This window comes from Drosophila mauritiana, chromosome X (genome assembly GCF_004382145.1).
Source record: "Drosophila mauritiana strain mau12 chromosome X, ASM438214v1, whole genome shotgun sequence".
Classification (NCBI taxonomy): Eukaryota; Metazoa; Arthropoda; class Insecta; order Diptera; family Drosophilidae; genus Drosophila; species Drosophila mauritiana.
Genome location: NC_046672.1, coordinates 11,125,538 through 11,142,673, shown reverse-complemented (window position 1 = coordinate 11,142,673; position 17,136 = coordinate 11,125,538). Strand labels below are relative to the sequence as shown.

At 45.1% G+C, this 17,136-nt stretch overlaps 5 protein-coding genes across 11 annotated transcripts in view; 1 reads left to right on the top strand and 4 right to left on the bottom strand.

Moving 5' to 3' along the window:
- LOC117148162 (disks large 1 tumor suppressor protein) overlaps nucleotides 1–2,563 on the bottom strand; it is a 39,180-nt gene extending 36,617 nt beyond the window's left edge. For 2 of the 7 annotated variants that reach the window (XM_033315429.1, XM_033315430.1), the window contains exon 1: nucleotides 2,426–2,562. The gene's annotated coding sequence lies outside the window, so the exon portion shown is untranslated. Of the gene's footprint in view, nucleotides 1–2,425 lie in introns of all 7 variants that reach the window. The other 5 variants (XM_033315405.1, XM_033315416.1, XM_033315428.1 and 2 more) reach the window with 4 other exon arrangements.
- Nucleotides 2,564–3,073: 510 nt separating this feature from the next.
- On the bottom strand, nucleotides 3,074–3,841 carry LOC117148322 (mitochondrial import inner membrane translocase subunit Tim8). Its single transcript, XM_033315654.1, has 2 exons — nucleotides 3,632–3,841; nucleotides 3,074–3,557 (listed from the first exon to the last, which is right to left on the bottom strand). Exons 1-2 carry the CDS (start codon nucleotides 3,719–3,721, stop codon nucleotides 3,381–3,383), a joined length of 267 nt encoding a protein of 88 aa, XP_033171545.1. The 5' UTR covers nucleotides 3,722–3,841; the 3' UTR covers nucleotides 3,074–3,380.
- A 325-nt stretch (nucleotides 3,842–4,166) lies between these two features.
- Nucleotides 4,167–11,444, top strand: LOC117146607 (tyrosine-protein kinase hopscotch). Its single transcript, XM_033312933.1, has 10 exons — nucleotides 4,167–5,884; nucleotides 6,185–6,345; nucleotides 7,079–7,285; nucleotides 7,497–7,816; nucleotides 7,877–8,339; nucleotides 8,456–8,805; nucleotides 8,867–9,303; nucleotides 9,838–10,016; nucleotides 10,087–10,251; nucleotides 10,338–11,444. Exons 1-10 carry the CDS (start codon nucleotides 4,823–4,825, stop codon nucleotides 10,525–10,527), a joined length of 3,534 nt encoding a protein of 1,177 aa, XP_033168824.1. The 5' UTR covers nucleotides 4,167–4,822; the 3' UTR covers nucleotides 10,528–11,444.
- LOC117146608 lies at nucleotides 11,439–13,705 on the bottom strand. The gene is made up of 2 exons (XM_033312934.1): nucleotides 13,400–13,705; nucleotides 11,439–13,333 (listed from the first exon to the last, which is right to left on the bottom strand). Exons 1-2 carry the CDS (start codon nucleotides 13,606–13,608, stop codon nucleotides 13,174–13,176), a joined length of 369 nt encoding a protein of 122 aa, XP_033168825.1. The 5' UTR covers nucleotides 13,609–13,705; the 3' UTR covers nucleotides 11,439–13,173.
- Nucleotides 13,706–14,654: 949 nt separating this feature from the next.
- LOC117147651 (segment polarity protein dishevelled) lies at nucleotides 14,655–17,074 on the bottom strand. Its single transcript, XM_033314625.1, has one exon. The coding sequence runs from the start codon at nucleotides 16,595–16,597 to the stop codon at nucleotides 14,726–14,728; it is 1,872 nt and encodes a 623-aa protein (XP_033170516.1). The 5' UTR covers nucleotides 16,598–17,074; the 3' UTR covers nucleotides 14,655–14,725.
- Between the last annotated feature and the right edge of the window lie 62 nt (nucleotides 17,075–17,136).

Genomic DNA, 17,136 nt, shown 5'->3' with positions numbered 1-17,136 from the left:
GAAACCAAATCATAATAAAGTTTATGTGAGCGATGAGCGATAAAATAAACATTTCAATGATCTGAAACCTTGCAGTATTGGAAACTTGGTCATAAAAAGGGGTAAATTCTCAAGAAAACGAAGCTCTGAAAGTTCAAAACAGTTGAAATGTGCGTAACTATGCAATTTCCTTCGACAACAAATGACTGACTGTTGGAAATTATTAAATAAATTGCCATAAATATCAGGGAAATGTCCGAGCCGACAATTCTAACTGCCGGGAAGTCCATTATTTTGACAGGCAAGTCGGGATCCTCGGGCTTCTTGGTTCTCTACCAGAGGGAAAGCCATCGGGCAAAGGCACTTTGATTAATGCGGTGGACGTCAGTGACGCGAATTACTTAAAAAACAATTGAACAACTAGACGGGTCAATACACAGCGAACCCGGCAGGTCAGACGAAGTGGTGGCGGTGCGGGGGAGTGGGCGTGGAAGGAAGTGGCAGCGGGGGAGGCGGAAGAGCTGAGCTAACGACTGGAAACTAGGAAACGCGCATCGGCAAAGACAGCAACAACAACGAGAATAATAATAATAATAATAACAGCAACAGCAGCAACAACCACGATGGCTGTGGGGTTCAATCACCTTTGGGAATTACGTACCGGTTATTATGGTTATTATTATTATTATCCTGCCCGCAGTTTGCCGCAATCGTACTTTGGCCTACACACAAATGAAATGGATACTTCGCGTTGATAATCAAAAGGATATGTGCATATATTATATGAAAAGGAATAATATAATACTACACTTAAGTTCTGCATCTATGGTTTTCGAATTCTTTTATTATTTCGCTACATTTTTATCCTAATGTCAAGGTTATTTTTGAATTGACGCACCATTTTCTTGCGGTGTACCTACGCTCTGTTTGATTTAGTGAGTGAGTTGGATTTCTATACGTTTAATTTATGTGCGTCATTTGTTTCCTATTTTTAATGTCTTTCGGCCGCTTGAAGTACTGTTTTTTTTATTTTTTTTCTTTTTCAGGCGCACACACGTCGTATAATTGATATGCATACTTTCTCACACACACGAGCGTGTGTGTACGATTGTATTGCCTATTTTTATGGTCCGCGAGTCCTATTTAGCGGGCATGTGTGCGTGGTACAGTGAACACTGACCGAGCGGATCTTATGGTACAAATATAGAAAAAGAACATTATGTTAAATAATTGAACAAAGTCGAAAAATGATCGAATTAAGATCAAAATAAAATGTGTCTAATCATTTGAAATTATTATACTTTATGCATGTAGGAGTTTCCCTGTTAGTGAGCGTTCACTGTAGCCCACATAAGCACTTCAACGGACTCACACACGCATTCACCTGCTGCAGGCGCGAACCCAGAAAAGTATGCAGCAAAAAGGAGAGCATATGCAATAAACACTCAATTCCACACACACACACACGCATTCGAGACACACACTTGCAGCGAGATATTAACCGTTACGGATTGACGTTCGCCTGGCGGATTTTTGACCTTGACATGTCGCCCGTGGTTGTAATTGTAGTTGTTTTCGGTGGACCGGAGTGGCGAGCATGTCAAAAACTGGAGGAAAATCGGAGAAAATCGAACGGCGTGTGGGGCGGGGAGGCGGGTGGAAAACTGGGTCGCAGATAGAGGTGGTCATTAATTATTCAGTCACAGCATAATTATTCGACCGTTCTGGTGTGCGTGTTATTTATAGACTAGCCAAAACGAACAAATACAAAAAAAAACATAACGAAAAACTGAGATACTACAATAAAATAATACACACATAATGTATGCACAAAGGCGGAAGCGAGACGGAGCGACGGCGAGGGAGAGCAAAAGAGAGAGGACGAAAGAGCGAGAGAGCATTGTAAACTTATTAATACCAGTACCACACATCCGCAACGAAATCCCCGTTATTGCAAATTAACCCCCCCCCCCCCACACAAAAAATAAAAAAAAAATGGATGCTGCGAATTATGTATGCTCCACACACACACATACACACTTATTGCAACTGCAGTGTTTTCGCACGGAAAAAAAATCAGCTGGCTGCTGTACCGTTACGCACACACACACATACACACACGTGCCCTTTCGGCAATTATTTGACTTTTCCTGTACTTGCTTTATATCATCATCTGTATTTACAACAACATCCCTTTCACACACATACAAGTGCAAGCAGGAGGACAACCACCACACACACATACACAGATAGGAGAGGCACAAAAAAAAACTAAAAGTTGCACCATTAAAAAAGTGTAATGTCCCTTTTTTAGTCCTGCAGGCAAATCAAGGTAACTTTTCATGCTTCTTCACTTGATCCTTTTTCACGCTTTTCGCTTCTCCTTCTGAACTTCTGCACTTCACAGAAACCGACACCGACTGTATATTATGCTACACACACTCACTGGCAAAAAGGACATGCGTTTGGCACAGCCTTCGGGCATTTTATGTTTAATATAAATAAGTAGCGGCAGCACGTTGGAGAATATATATTACGGTTTTCTGCTCTGCTCACGGGAACACTAGTTCTAGTTGGGATCAGTGTGACCAGAGCCGCGTTGCGTGTGCTGCCCAATCAGAAGTCCTGGGCAAACGTTCAAAGCGAGCGCGGGAAATAACTCCGCAAGTATTACTGTATTTACCTTTGGTCTTAGCAGAAATGCATAAATATTACATTTAGTATTAAATTTTATACAGGAAATGGCAGCTACATTTGTGTGTTCAAATTGCGTAAATAGGAAATTCAATTGGAAAGTTGCCGATAAATACTATCGAGTAGAAGCACTATAGCTATCGATATGGAATAACTTTATTTATTTTAATAAACAATTAAGGAATACCTTTTACTATTTCATTCTTAGCTCCTTTTCCGTCCAATAAAATTTTAATTTATTAAAGGGGTTACTTTTAAATGTAACCTTAGTAAATGTTTTCAGAAAACAATGTAATCCAATTTCAATTCAGCATAATATTTAGCCATCTTATCTACAATATTTCATCATTATTTAAGAAGGGATTAAGAATATCCAAGCACACCATTACAACACAATGCATTTTAAACATACGAAACGAAAGATGTATTTATTTTTGGTACGCTAACGTAGGTCCGACCAAACAATTGAGTTGCGCTACCGAATTAAAGATTAATTCCGGAACTCGAATCACGGATTCCAATTTCGGGCTGGGTGCGGACTACGGGCCACATACTTTGGATGCCGGCGGCTAAACGCAGCGCGGAAAAAAATGTTCTTACATGATAATTTTTTGTTTAAAAATAGATTTAACAGTAGGACAGTGACGGAAGCGCCTATGGACTCTGATACCCAGATCCCGGTGTCAATGTCGATGATGTGAACAACTCTACAGGTCGCCGCCACCGCGCTTTTGGAGCATCTGAGCGAAGCGCTGGGTGATAAGCAGCGAGGTGTCGATGAATCGGTCGACGCAGTTGCTCAGACACGTCTCGGTGGCGTGGTCCAGTTTGGTGCTCGGCTTGCCGATGCACTTCTCCCAGCAGATCTCGTTGAACTCGTGTATCTGGCGACGATATAAAGTGTGGGCATATTGTTATGATTACGAATGGTTATTATCTGTATGGGGACTCGGCTCACCTGCGCATTGACCTGTGCCTTCTGTTTCTCGATCAAAAGGAACTCCTGCAGCTCCTTGTCATTGCCGGAAAGGTTCTCGAAATCGGACATCGTGTGATTTTCAGTGAGCAATCTACAAATTGACCGGGCTTGTCCGGAATTTCATATATTTTAAGGTTTGAGGTTATATAAACGGCAGTGACAGCTGTGAACTGTGGAGTTACAAAAATCGATGTGTATTCGATAGCAAAGTTATTCGATACTGGAACATATATACATATTGCACTGTTGTCGTATTTAAATGGCTAGTATTTAGAGGGCAAATAATAGTATGCTTCTTCTTAAGCATCCGAATTTTCTTATTTCCAAAAGCTGCAGTCAAGCGAATGTATGGCAATGAGGGTATACAATTTTCAATATATATTTATATTTAGTACAAGCTATCGAAAAAGAACTAGAACCTCGCGTTGCCAACCATTGGTTCACCTGGTGCGATAGTACAGGTCATTGGACAATCGATGACAAAGTGGCTCGGCCGTCGGCCAATCGATATCGGGAGGTGCAAATTATCCGATAAATTTCACTGATATTCGTGGCTTGTATTGTAGCTTCGCAATTGCAGCTTCGTTTCAGCTGCAGGCCCACTATCAGATCGAAGGCGTCTATAAACAAGGTGCGACCATATCGTCGTCCAGTCCCGTGGCCCTGTTTCCAAAACGCCCCGAAAATTTCGGGATCTTGCTGGCGTTTCGGGTGTCTAATTTCGGACCAGTGCACTGTGATTTCCGATTTCCAGTGCTTTGCTGACGGATCGCGCAAGTGGCGAAGTGGTTCTGGCTCGGAACGTTGGCGATTTTTAAGGTGCAGGAGGTGGAGAAGCAGTCCAGGTTGTTCTCCGCCAGCGGCATCCATGGAACTCGCGCTAGAGTTCGGGGCATCCTTGCAACTGCAAGGCTAAGAGCATCGCCGATTCCTGGAGTACTCGCAGTAAGCCCAAAAGTAGCAACTCAAGTCAGTCGCGGTGGTCATTGTTATTGACAACAACAAGAAGAAGATTAAGAAGCGAATAGAACGCGGCATATTCCTAGAAAAGCTCCCATGGTCTAGTTCAAGTGAGGTCGCGTGAGGAAACTGCTCCAGCCAAGAAACTGGGCTTGCAGGAGCAGCACAAAGCACCCAGCCCACAAGGGACCACTCACCGACAATCCTCTCATGGCCCTGGCCAACGGGGGAGAGGATAGAATGGACGACAGCAGCAGCGGACGCACTTCGCTGGCGGACAGCGCCAGCCTGACGAACTCCTCGCTGCGCAGCGGCACCTCCTCGCAGAGCATCCACACCAACGATGGCACAATCCGTGTGTTCAACTTCACCACCAGCGAGTTTGAGCGCTTCCATCCCAATATGCTGTGCGAGGAGATCTGCAATACGATGTGCCGCCAGCTGGGCATTGCACCAATTGCCCAGCTGCTTTACGGGATACGGGAGCACTCGACATCGCGACGTCCCTCGCCGCTGGTGCGTTTGGATCTGACGTGGTGCCTGCCCGGCGAGCGACTCAACTGTCAGCTGGTCTACTGCTTTCGGATGCGGTTCCGTGTGCCTGAATTGGATAGCCAGCTGGAGCTGATCGATGGGCGGAGCCACAAGTTCCTCTACCGCCAGATGCGCTACGATATGCGCACCGAGCAAATCCCGGAGATTCGCTATCCGGAGCACAAGGACAAGTCAACGGGACTAGCCGTGATGGACATGCTGATCGACGATCAGGAACAGTCGGAGGATCAGCAGGCGATGCGCTCCATCGAGAAGCTTTACAAACTGTATTTGCCACCCAGCCTGTGGCGCGCCCACAGCTTCTTTGTGGGCTCCAAGATACGCGAGGTTTTCCGCAATCTGAAGGCGAATTCGCTGAGTGTGGAGCGTTTGAAGTGGCACTATGTGCATCAGGTCTCCCACCTGGCGCCCACCTATATGACCGAACAGTTTACCTGCACCGTTCAGTATCTGCCCAACGAGGAGGTGGCCCGCGGCAGCGGATCCATCGGCACCAGTCCAGCCCACTCCACGTCGTCGCTGTCCAGTTCCGGTTCCACCAACACTCTGTCCACGCTCACCACCAACACAAATTCCGTTGGACTCGGCGGCAGTGGCAAGAAGGCCAAACGACGTTCCACCAGCGGTGGAATCGATGTCTATGTGCGAGTCTTTCCCCACGACTCCCTGGAGCCGGGACTCAAGGTGGCCAGGGTCACCTCCGAGGCCACACTCAAGGTAATTGTGACTATATGGTCACCTAATCTGCTGTTTCCTGCTGAAATCGTATTTGGTTTCCCATCGATAAGCGCGTTTTAATGCAGTTCACTCATTTAGCTGGCCATTTTAAATATGGAAATACCATTGATATTATTTTAAAAACATTTTCGTAGACTTCTCAGTTTAATTAACGCGATTGTCTTGGTTCGTAGCGAATGTAATCAAGTTGCTTATCGGTGGCAAAGAATCTTGAAATGTTCATACATACATACACATGTAATTGCACTAGCAGCCCATTGATAATCCTTGTTTCCTTAGTGGATCCTGGTTGGAGCCGTGGAGGGAATTTTTATGATCTCCAAAATCAACGACACCTCTGTGCGACTGGAAATCGTTGGCCTGCCCAAGGGCTACGAGATGCAGTTCCAGACGGAGAAGGAGATGAAGTCCTTCATCTCCTACCTGGGCATCTACATCAGGTGAGTGGTCCACTTGTACTGGGTGAGCTTCAGACTGCTTCCACCTAAATTTCAGCTATTAATCTGTTCTTTTTTCCCAGAAAGTAGTAAATAATCAGTGCCCAATGTTCCTAATCAAATTGCTCAATTGTTTTTTTTTTTTTTAAACATGCATTGATTTAAAAAAAACCAACAAGCCATCAGTTCCACGAACTCATTTCATAACATTATACAATGGCAAACGCTAAATAATTCCACTTAAAAGCCATTACACAGTTGATGATTCCCACATAAATATGACATTTGATAACGCGATTAAATACAGTGCTTCCTTTTTTTGTTTAAATCTACAGCCCAAAAGTTTGTTTAAACCAAGTCATTGTGTCGAGTTTTGTTATCAGGCTAAAAAAAACAAGCAAGAAATTTGAAACTAAATGCTTGCAGGAGATTTCTCCAGTTAAATTGATTAAACAATTCCGCACTAATCGGATTTAAATGTTACACTACTATTTATATCGCATGGGGAATTGAAAAGAATGCACTGCGTCAATCTGCAGTCCAATATACTTAAGTACTTCTCAATAAAGTTGATTATTTGCATGCTCATTTTTAGGGCTCATAAATAGCGCGCATAAATTGAAACAATTGATTCCCAGCTATGAATCACTTTGCAAATGCAAACATAATAATAATAATAGCAATGCAACAAATGCGCGCAACTTATACTCCTATTTCCCATCCGTTTCCCTTGCAGATTGTCGAGCAAATGGATGCAGGATCTGTGCCACTCGTACCGCACGCCCTCCCTGGAGGAGCTGAGCTCCCTCCACTGCCATGGTCCGATCGGCGGTGCCTACTCGCTGATGAAGCTGCACGAGAAAGGGGACAAGTGCGGCAGCTATATTGTGCGCGAATGCGATCGAGAATACAACATATACTACATTGATATCAACACCAAAATGTGAGTACACGCGCGCGTTCACACTATCAGTTACTTCCACGCCGGTTATCAGGCTTACAAACATTTCTGTATGCAATGCCACATGATACACAACAATGCTGTGTGCGCTATGTGGCCAATTGTTTCGCTTACTGATTGCCTGTCGTGATTCATGATGCCCAAATGAAATGTGCTCGGTTTTATCTCATGCGAAAATCCTCTACCTTTGCAGCATGGCCAAGAAAACCGATCAGGAGCGCTGCAAGACGGAGACATTTAGGATCGTGCGCAAGGACTCGCAGTGGAAGCTGAGCTACAACAACGGCGAGCACGTACTGAACTCGCTGCACGAAGTGGCGCACATCATCCAAGCGGACAGTCCCGATCGCTATCGCATACCCGCATCCACGTACGACAAGCCGCCTCTGCTGCTACTGCTGCTGCCAAAGAACCTAAAGGCCAAAAAGACTGACCTGCAGCTGAGCGAGGTGGAGCTGCAGCGCCGCAATCCGCAGATCTTCAATCCCAGAACGGATCTGCAGTGGTATCCAGGTGGGTCATACTGTATATATCCAATTGGCTTGCTTCGTTCTAATCGCTCGCCTTTTGCAGATTCGATTTCGCTTAGCGACGATGGCATGATGTTTACGATGCGCGGCGATTGGATCCAACAGAGTCCCGTCAAGGATGTGTCCGTGACGATGAAGATGCTGAAGAGCGACGGCAATTTCATGGAGTTCTTTCGATTGGCGCAGACCTGGAGCCTCATCCAGTCGCCGCAGTTCCTCAAGCTATACGGCCTAACGCTCGCCGATCCGTACACGATGGTCATGGAGTATTCGCGGTATGGTCCGCTCAACAAGTTCCTGCACTCGACGCCAAATGTCACGCTGCATAGTCTACTGGACCTGATGCACGGATTGGTGCGCGGCATGCACTATTTGGAGGACAACAAGATTATCCACAACTACATACGATGCAGTAATCTGTACGTGACCAAGTACGATCCGAATACGAACGTGCTAGACGCGAAAATCAGCGATCCCGGCTATCCGCGTCCCTTCCGAGAATCCGAGTGAGTAGCCGACAAATTCCGCCTAATCATCTTCTCGTTTGGTCATACTCTTTGATAAGAATAGCAAAATTCAAACTTTAAAGAACTTTATAACATCATTCGTTCTCCACTTTCAGCTCGCCATGGATACCTGTTAAGTATTATCGGAATTTGCAGGCGGCCAAAACGGATCAGTTTGCCCAGCTGTGGGCCTTCGCTACCACCATATACGAGATCTTCTCGCGCTGCAAGGAAGATCTGAGCACACTGCGCCAGGAGCAGCTACTCAGGCAGAAAAATCTCGATGGCAACATACTCAAGATGCTCGATCAGGACATCTGTCCGGCGCCGATATTCGAGACAATCATGGATGGCTGGTCCGATGATGAGACCAAGCGCTTCAGTCACCACGACATTTTCTCGCGCCTCAACACGATCAAGGATGAAATTCTGCCCAATTATATGCCACCACCCGAGATCGCAACGAGTAAGTTGAGCAGGCGAAAGCGTCCAGAGATTGGCATACATTCCTTTTTTTTTCGATCCAGACGGAACTGGAGACGAGGCCGTGTTCGATAGAAGCGACCTAGCCTTCCTACCCTTTCCGCGTTCGAATATGTTGATGGTCATACCGCTGACCAGCGAATGTCGAGTGATCTACAACATGGAGAACATGATCGGGCGCGGTCACTATGGCACTGTCTACAAGGGTCATCTGGAGTTCAACGACAAGGATCAGCCGCGCGAGCAGGTGGCCATCAAGATGCTGAACACCATGCAGGTGTCGACCGACTTTCATCGCGAGATCGGCATCATGCGCACCCTCAGTCATCCGAACATAGTCAAGTTCAAGTATTGGGCAGAGAAGTCGCACTGCATCATCATGGAGTACCTGCAATCCGGCTCCTTCGACATCTACCTGCGTTTCACGGCACCCAATCTCAATAATCCACGCCTCGTCAGCTTCGCCTTAGACATTGCAAATGTGAGTGGATGCGGGTTCGAATATGGCTTGCTGACATTTATGGCTTCAGCTTTGGAACGGAACTAGTTTTCCGGGGAAAAAGGGGGGAAACTCCAAGGAAAAACTACAATTATTTCGAGGGTTTTTTCATCATAACTTGGCCAAAAATGGTCAAATGTCGAAGGGAATGCCTGTTTTTTAGAGCTTATGATGCCAATTAACAAATCCTATTACTTTTTTTTGAATTTGGTAAATTCATAATTTTTGCTTATTTTTGAATTTTTTGTAAGGGGTAACATCATCAAAATTTGCAAAAAATCTCAAAAAATTAAAAGTTTCCATTTTGAACCCCAATCGATTGGGAATCAAATTACGAGCTTAACGAGGTATGGCAATCCATATTTGGGCTACAACAACCCAAGATGTGGCCAAAAAACTGACCATTTTGGACAAAAAGAAAAAAAACAACAGCTTTGGTATAAAAAATTAATGTTTATGACTTTAGCAGTGATATTCCCTTTGATCCAGTACTTAATCCAGATACTTTCACCGCAGGGCATGAAATACTTGTCCGACATGGGACTAATCCATCGCGACCTGGCCGCCCGCAACATTTTGGTGGACCACAACGGCGATGGCGACTGCGTCAAAATCTCAGACTTCGGCCTGGCGCAGTTCGCCAATTCCGATGGATATTACTATGCGAAAAGCAAGCGGGATATTCCCATTAGATGGTAAGGAATATGAAGCTGGATTGATGTGGGCCACTTTCGCAACTGAATATCTCTGTTTTCCATTGGACAGGTACTCTCCGGAGGCCATCTCCACCTGCAGATTCTCATCGTATTCGGATGTTTGGAGCTACGGCGTGACGCTCTTCGAAATGTTCTCGCGCGGCGAGGAGCCCAACCTGGTGCCGCTCCAGACATCGCAGGAGGATTTCCTCAATCGCCTTCAGAGCGGCGAACGGTGAGTTATCGTGAGATTGAGGCCATTAACTCCTTCAGTAATTCGATATGAAAACCAATGCCTAATGTCTGTTCATTTGTTTACAGCTTAAATCGTCCGGCCAGTTGTCCCGATTTCATTTACGACCTAATGCAGCTGTGCTGGCATGCCACGCCCCGTTCGCGGCCCAGTTTCGCGGCCATCGTGGACATCATCACAAAGGAGGTGGCCACCAAGGTGACGCACCCGACGGATGGACACCAGTCGTCGACGAATCAGCCGGCGGATGCCGAGTGACTGCTGACAACTGAATGAAATGATATACACACACGCTTAGGCATAAGGTCTTTTAAGATGTTAGCATTTAAACTGTACGTTTTTAAAACAACACAAGCCAGATCCCAAAAACCACTTGACGCAATCCTTGGCTTAAAGCGCTATCGGAAGAATCACATTGACCCCAACCAACCAACCAACCAACCACTCATCCATCCATCCATTATCCACCATACCAAATCCGGAACACTCACGCCATCGCAAGCCTTTTTGGATTCTCGCCAGATCTTAGTTTTATTTGATTGTGCTTACCACTGGCCACGCCCCCTACCTCCACTGTCCTTACGCCCCCAATCTTGACTAAGCGAAAGTCCACACTTTATATGATATATGTATATGTATAAACAAATTCTCAACCCTACTTTGTGTTATACATTTTAGACAACTTTGTTAAATATTGTTAAGCTTGAGCTTCAATTTTTTTGTAATGCCCACACACGCGTAAACACTGAACTAAACTAAACAAAACTAAATTAAATATAACGTGTAAATAATAATTAAATTAGTTACGGGTTTAATCGCGAAACGGCAACACACGGTAATTTACAAAATGGATGGACGTCGACAGGATCGAAAGGATGCTGCGATCTGTTGTTCTGTTCGGCGACTTAGTCGAACCGCCTAATCTACGAAAAAAAAAAATAAATAAAAAAAAAATGTAACATGTGCACATATAGTCGTAAGGTATGTCAATTAATGTTGATCAAATGCCATTTTAACCTACAATACTTCGAAACAGAAACGAATTATATATTTACAAGCTATACAAGCCACTATACAAGCCGGTATATGCACACACCCGCAGGCACAATAACTTATTATTGCTGTTAACGAGAAAGGATATTTCCGAAATAAATCAATTTTCTTACGTGTTTAAATGCGAACTTTTATTAACTGCAAACCATTAAGTTCGCAGCATATGCATTTATTTTATCATTTCCATATGGGAATTCCAATCTATACATAACATCATATATCATATTATCATATCATATTATTATATATAAGGTTTTCCTACGAAAAAGAAAGGGATAGAGTTACGTTTTCCGAAACAACCTTTGCTTGTCATAATTCTTAGTCTATTTTTAGCTCATAAGGAGAAGTAGATATTGTTTAAGATAGTTTAGTAGAGCAACTAATCAGCACAGCTAAAAGCTGTTTGAAGAAGTTGAGTGATCTCCACTTGCCTAATAACTAACTAATCTGCTCTACACGCCTTGGATTTAAATTTACATCCGTTCTATACTATATTCTATATTCTAATTCTATTCTATATTCAGTTCTTGTATGTACAGAAGTTGACTGATTTCCAGTTGCCTATCTATGTTTCCGCTTTACCCGACTTGGATTTAAATTTACATCCGTTCTATACTATATTCTATATTCTAATTCTATTCTATATTCTAATTCTATTCTATATTCTAATTCTATTCTATATTCTAATTCTATTCTATATTCTAATTCTATTCTATATTCAGTTCTTGTATGTACAGAAGTTTACTGATCTCCAGTTGCCTATCTATGTTTCCGCTTTACCCGACTTGGATTTAAATTTACATCCGTTCTATACTATATTCTATATTCTAATTCTATTCTATATTCAGTTCTTGTATGTACAGAAGTTGACTGATTTTCAGTTGCCTATCTATGTTTTCGCTTTACCCGACTTGGATTTAAATTTACATCCGTTCTATACTATATTCTATATTCTAATTCTATTCTATATTCTAATTCTATTCTATATTCAGTTCTTGTTATGTACAGAAGTTTACTGATCTCCAGTTGCCTATCTAGTTGCTTTACTCGTCTTAAATTTAAATTTACATCCGTTTTATACTATATTCTATATTCTAGTTTTAACAGCTATTTGTGAAATTCAGTTCTTGTATGTACAGAAGTTGACTGATTTCCAGTTGCCTATCTAGGTTTCCGCTTTACCCGACTTGGATGTACATTTAAATCCGTTCTTTCCTATATTCTAGTCTTCAAACGTCGGTTTCAGACAATACTATCAAGAATATTGTCATAATAGATCAAATAAGGATAATTATCATTTAGAACGTAAATTTCCTAAGTGCTAATTAAGGATCAGATACACATCCCTCTGCTTAAACATAAGTTGATTAGTTCTAGGCTATCTTCTCAATTACAAGTTCTTAGTCTAAAATGAAGAACTGACCAATGCAATGGCAGTTAACAACCTTAAAAGCTAGTTACATATATGGTCTGAGTTGCAACTAGTTGGTTGGCAAAGTTCTCAGCTACAAGCTAGTCATATGGTGATTTAAGTCATTACACGCCTTTGATTTGAAGTATAAACTTCGTCTTTAGATACTAACTAATAGAGGTCATAGTGTGTCCATTTTTTGAAGTTGAAACTTCCTCTCTAAATGCTAACTATAAATATGGTAATTTAAATCTTAAGTGAGTTCAAAAGTTCAAACTCTTTCTAAATCCTTACATTGATCCGATTTGCAGTAGAGCTTCACAGCGCCTACTCTCGATGGCTGTAAGACGACTGATGCTTGTAGGCTAGTCCGCATGGCGATAGAGTACGATATGCAGCCGGTTGCCTGGGCCGGATCAGCATCAGAATTTCGGCGTGTGCTATGAGCTCTCTGCGTTCTTCTTCTTCAGCGTCTCCATGACGCCGGCGAAGTTGGCCGTCTTCTTTTTGGCCGACTTTGGCGTGGACGTCTGGCTGCGGACGCGCATCTGGGTGGGGGCCACATCGTCGCTGAAATCAAAATCGTTGGCCTTCTGCGGTCTGCAGAGCCACGAAAATCAATCATAAGTTATGTTAACCTTCGGATGATGCTGCAGTTGTTCTTACTCCTGCTCAATGGCGTCGGTGGCCTGCTCGAGTTCCTTGCTATTGCCGCCAGATCCCGCCTCCGGCGATGGAGCCCTGCGTCCCGGAAATTGCCACTGCAGTTCCGGAATATTTCCCGCCTCCAGCATCAGATAGTAGCCCTCCAGCTCCTCAGCGTTGGCGGAGAACTTGTCCGCCGTATTCGCCGCCGGCTCCACATCCGTTGCCATCGTTTTCTCGGATTTAAACAATCCAAATTAACTGGAAATTTGCGTTTCTCTCCACAGTAGAACTTATTGGCTTGGCGAACTTTCTGGAAAGAAAGCGATAAATTGCTTTGGCGTGCTTATCGAACAGCACGCACGTTCGTTGCTATCGATTTTCGGGTTAAGTGTTGCAAAGTGGCCGAGCTGGGCGGTTGATTTGAATGCATTTGCTGCTCGAAATGGATTTTCTATTTATAGGTTCCATTATTATTTTCTTTATGAAGTGCACACCCATGCCCGGAATGTTCCCGCTGCGAGTGCACACAACTTCGAGGATTGTTCTCGATGGCGCATTGTTTGGTTTTGGGGGAAGAACAATATTATCTTGTTGAGACTTCTACTTTTTAGGATGGAAAGTTGGGCTAATCAAAGTTGGTCGGCTTTAATATGTGTTTAAATATTGTTAATCTATACAAAGAAATAATAACTAACACAGCTTAGCTTTCTTTTTTAATGAATATTCCTCAACGCTCGAACAAACCTTAATATGTCTTAGGAATATTTTTAAAATCTTCTTGGCAATTAGATTTGCACTTGAAAACAACTGAAATGCGATAATGAAGCCGACCTCATGCATAATGGAAAAGCCATCGATTATTCATTTTATTTGTATTTATTTACTTTGTGATTACTAAATTCTTAGAACTTTATTCAAAATCATTCTCGCCCGTCGTGCTGCCGTTCCTGCTGCTCCGCTCCGCTGCGCATCATCCGTTCCTATATATATATATATATATATATATATATATATCATATATCATATATCTCAGTTGATCTGATCTGATCGGGTCCACAACCGATTGCTGCCGGACACGGATATCCCTGTGCTGCTTCTCCTGCTGCCTCACGAGCCCTCGCTGATCCTTGACTCGTTGCGGCTGGGTGTTTAGCGTTCTTTTCTATGACTTACACATACCATACATATACATAAGTATTATTATTATTATTATTATTATAATTATAATTATTATATTGTGGTTTGCTGTTTGCTTGCTTTGTATACTCGTATATAAAAAAGAATAATCGTACATATTTAATTTAATTAATTAAAAACACAATTTGATTGCAAAAAGAAAGGTTTCTACAATACGTAATTAAATACGGATACGTCCTGATCGTTGGTATTGTTGCCGCCACCGCCGCCTCCTCCGCCGCCGCCGCGATTGGAGGAGCCGGAGGATTTGTTGGAGCCATGGGCGGCGATGGTCAGCTGATTGGCCTGATGGATCACCGAGGTGATGTCGCTCTGCGACGCCGAGATATCCTTGCTGGTCAGCACATCGCTGCTACTCGATCCCGACGAGATGTGTCGCTCGGCGATGCCGTACTGGATCGGCTGATAGCCGTGACTTGGATTGTACGTGGCCGAGTATGGCATGTAGATGGGCGGGTTCGGCAGCGGCCCGATGTCGCTGGTGATGCTCTCGGTGTCCGCATGGCTGAGCGCATGGCCGCCATGCCCGTGCGGCAGCTGGTGCGGATGCAGATGTCCTCGGCCCAGCAGATTGGGATTGCGCTCCTCGTTCACCACGTAGTAGCACTGCTCCGAGAAGGTCAGCTTATTGACCGTATGCTTGATGTAATTGCTGCGCAGCATCGCCGAGACGATCCTTCGCGCCTCCCGCCTATCCTGCACATCCTCCACATTCTCTAGCACCCAATTGACCGCATCGGCGCCGATAAATGCATTGGGAATCGTTATCTTTAGCCACATGCGATCCCTGATCTCCAGGCCGCTGTCCGGCTTCGTCATCGCCTTAACGATCTCCTCGAGGTTATTCTGGTCCAGTCGCTCCTTGATCGGCTCCGCAATGTCGGCAATAATACTGTCGTGCGATGTGAGGGCCTGGGTGTGCGCCACCCAGGCACCGGGATCGATGGGTCGCACCGGCTCCGTGCGCGGAATGGTGAAGTAGCCCTTGGGATTCGGATCCCAGCACTTGGCCACCACCAGCTTGATGGGTCCCGGCTTCTGGACCACTTCTCTTAGCACACGGACCGCCTCGTCGTTGGTCATGTTCTCGAAGTTGACATCGTTCACCTGCAGGATCATGTCGCCCGGCTCGATGCGTCCATCGAGTGCCACTGCGCCGCCCTTCATGATGCTGCCCACGTAGATGCCGCCGTCGCCGCCGCGATTCGATTGGCCGACAATGGATATGCCCAGAAAGTTGACCGCCTCCATGTTGATGGAGACGGTAATGATATTTAGGGACATGGTCGAGTCGGTTATGGAGCTGTACGAGGAGGTGCGCGACATGCTGGGCGCCCGTTTTTTGCGCCTCTGCGGCTTCTTGCGCACCTGCAATCGCTGCACGCTGCTATAGTCGGTCATGTCGCGGTCCAGCGTCAATTCGGATTCGGTGCCAAAGAGACTGGTCGAGTCCAGATCGCTGGAGAGCACGGATGCCGATTGATATGTGAGCGGTGGCGGCTGCAGCAGCGGATTGCCCATCATCTTCTGGTGATGGAGCACCTGCTGCTGTTGCTGCTGCGCCAGCTGGACAGGCTGCACCTGCTGCTGCTGCTGTTGGACCTGCTGCTGGTGCTGTTGCTGTTGTTGCTGCTGTTGCTGCTGATGCTGCTGCTGTTGCTGCTGTAGCTTCCTGTTGGTCAGACCCATGCCCAGTTCGCACTCACTGGTTGGCAGCTCGGAGCAGTTATCAGACTGATTGGTACCGTCGGCGGAGACCAGCCAGGACACCACTCGCCCATTGAAGCAGGGCAGTATGGTGGAGTCGTCGGCTATCTCCTCTTTGACCACACCGAAATCGGCGTCCATTGACTTGAAGAAGTACTTGTAGTTGTTGTTCTGCTTGTTCAGCACCAGCTTGAAATCGCGCAGCGTCACCTGGGCGGATGGAATGGGGATCTTCACCAGATACGGCGTCGTCTCATCGTCGATGTGGTATATCACCTTCGTCTCCTGCCCGCCGCCCCTGTCCGCGTCCATTTTAGCTGCGCCGACTGCGGAAATCCACGGGAAAACTCCTCGACGATATAAAACGCGATCAAAACGAAATGCGATGGATGCGGGGGGGAGGTGGCGTGGAAAGTTGGTGGGGGAAAATCACAGGGAAAACGGTATTAATCCAGGGAAAAGCCGATACAACAAACAAAATTCACTCGATTTTGCTTTTCTCCCCCTGGTCGCTCTAGCCCTCTCGCTCTCGCACGCGTTTCTTTTACTTTTTCTTTCTCTTTTTTTTGGGCTGGGTATTTCGATTCAATGGAAGCGGCGGCTGTTAATTTGTCGATTTGCACGGCGTCGATATTGCTCCATTAGCACGATTTGGTGCGCTTTAATGTCGGTGCACGCAGCGGGGGCGGGGCGAAACGAGCATATTGCTAGTTTATCAATAAATTTGTTAGAATTTTGAGACTAAAAAAAAACAGTGTGTTAGCCGCTCGTCACGCACGGAATGCCAAAGCGCCGGGCAGCTGGTCACACTGCCGGCGCTGCCAGACCGATTCGATTTCGATCATTCTTAA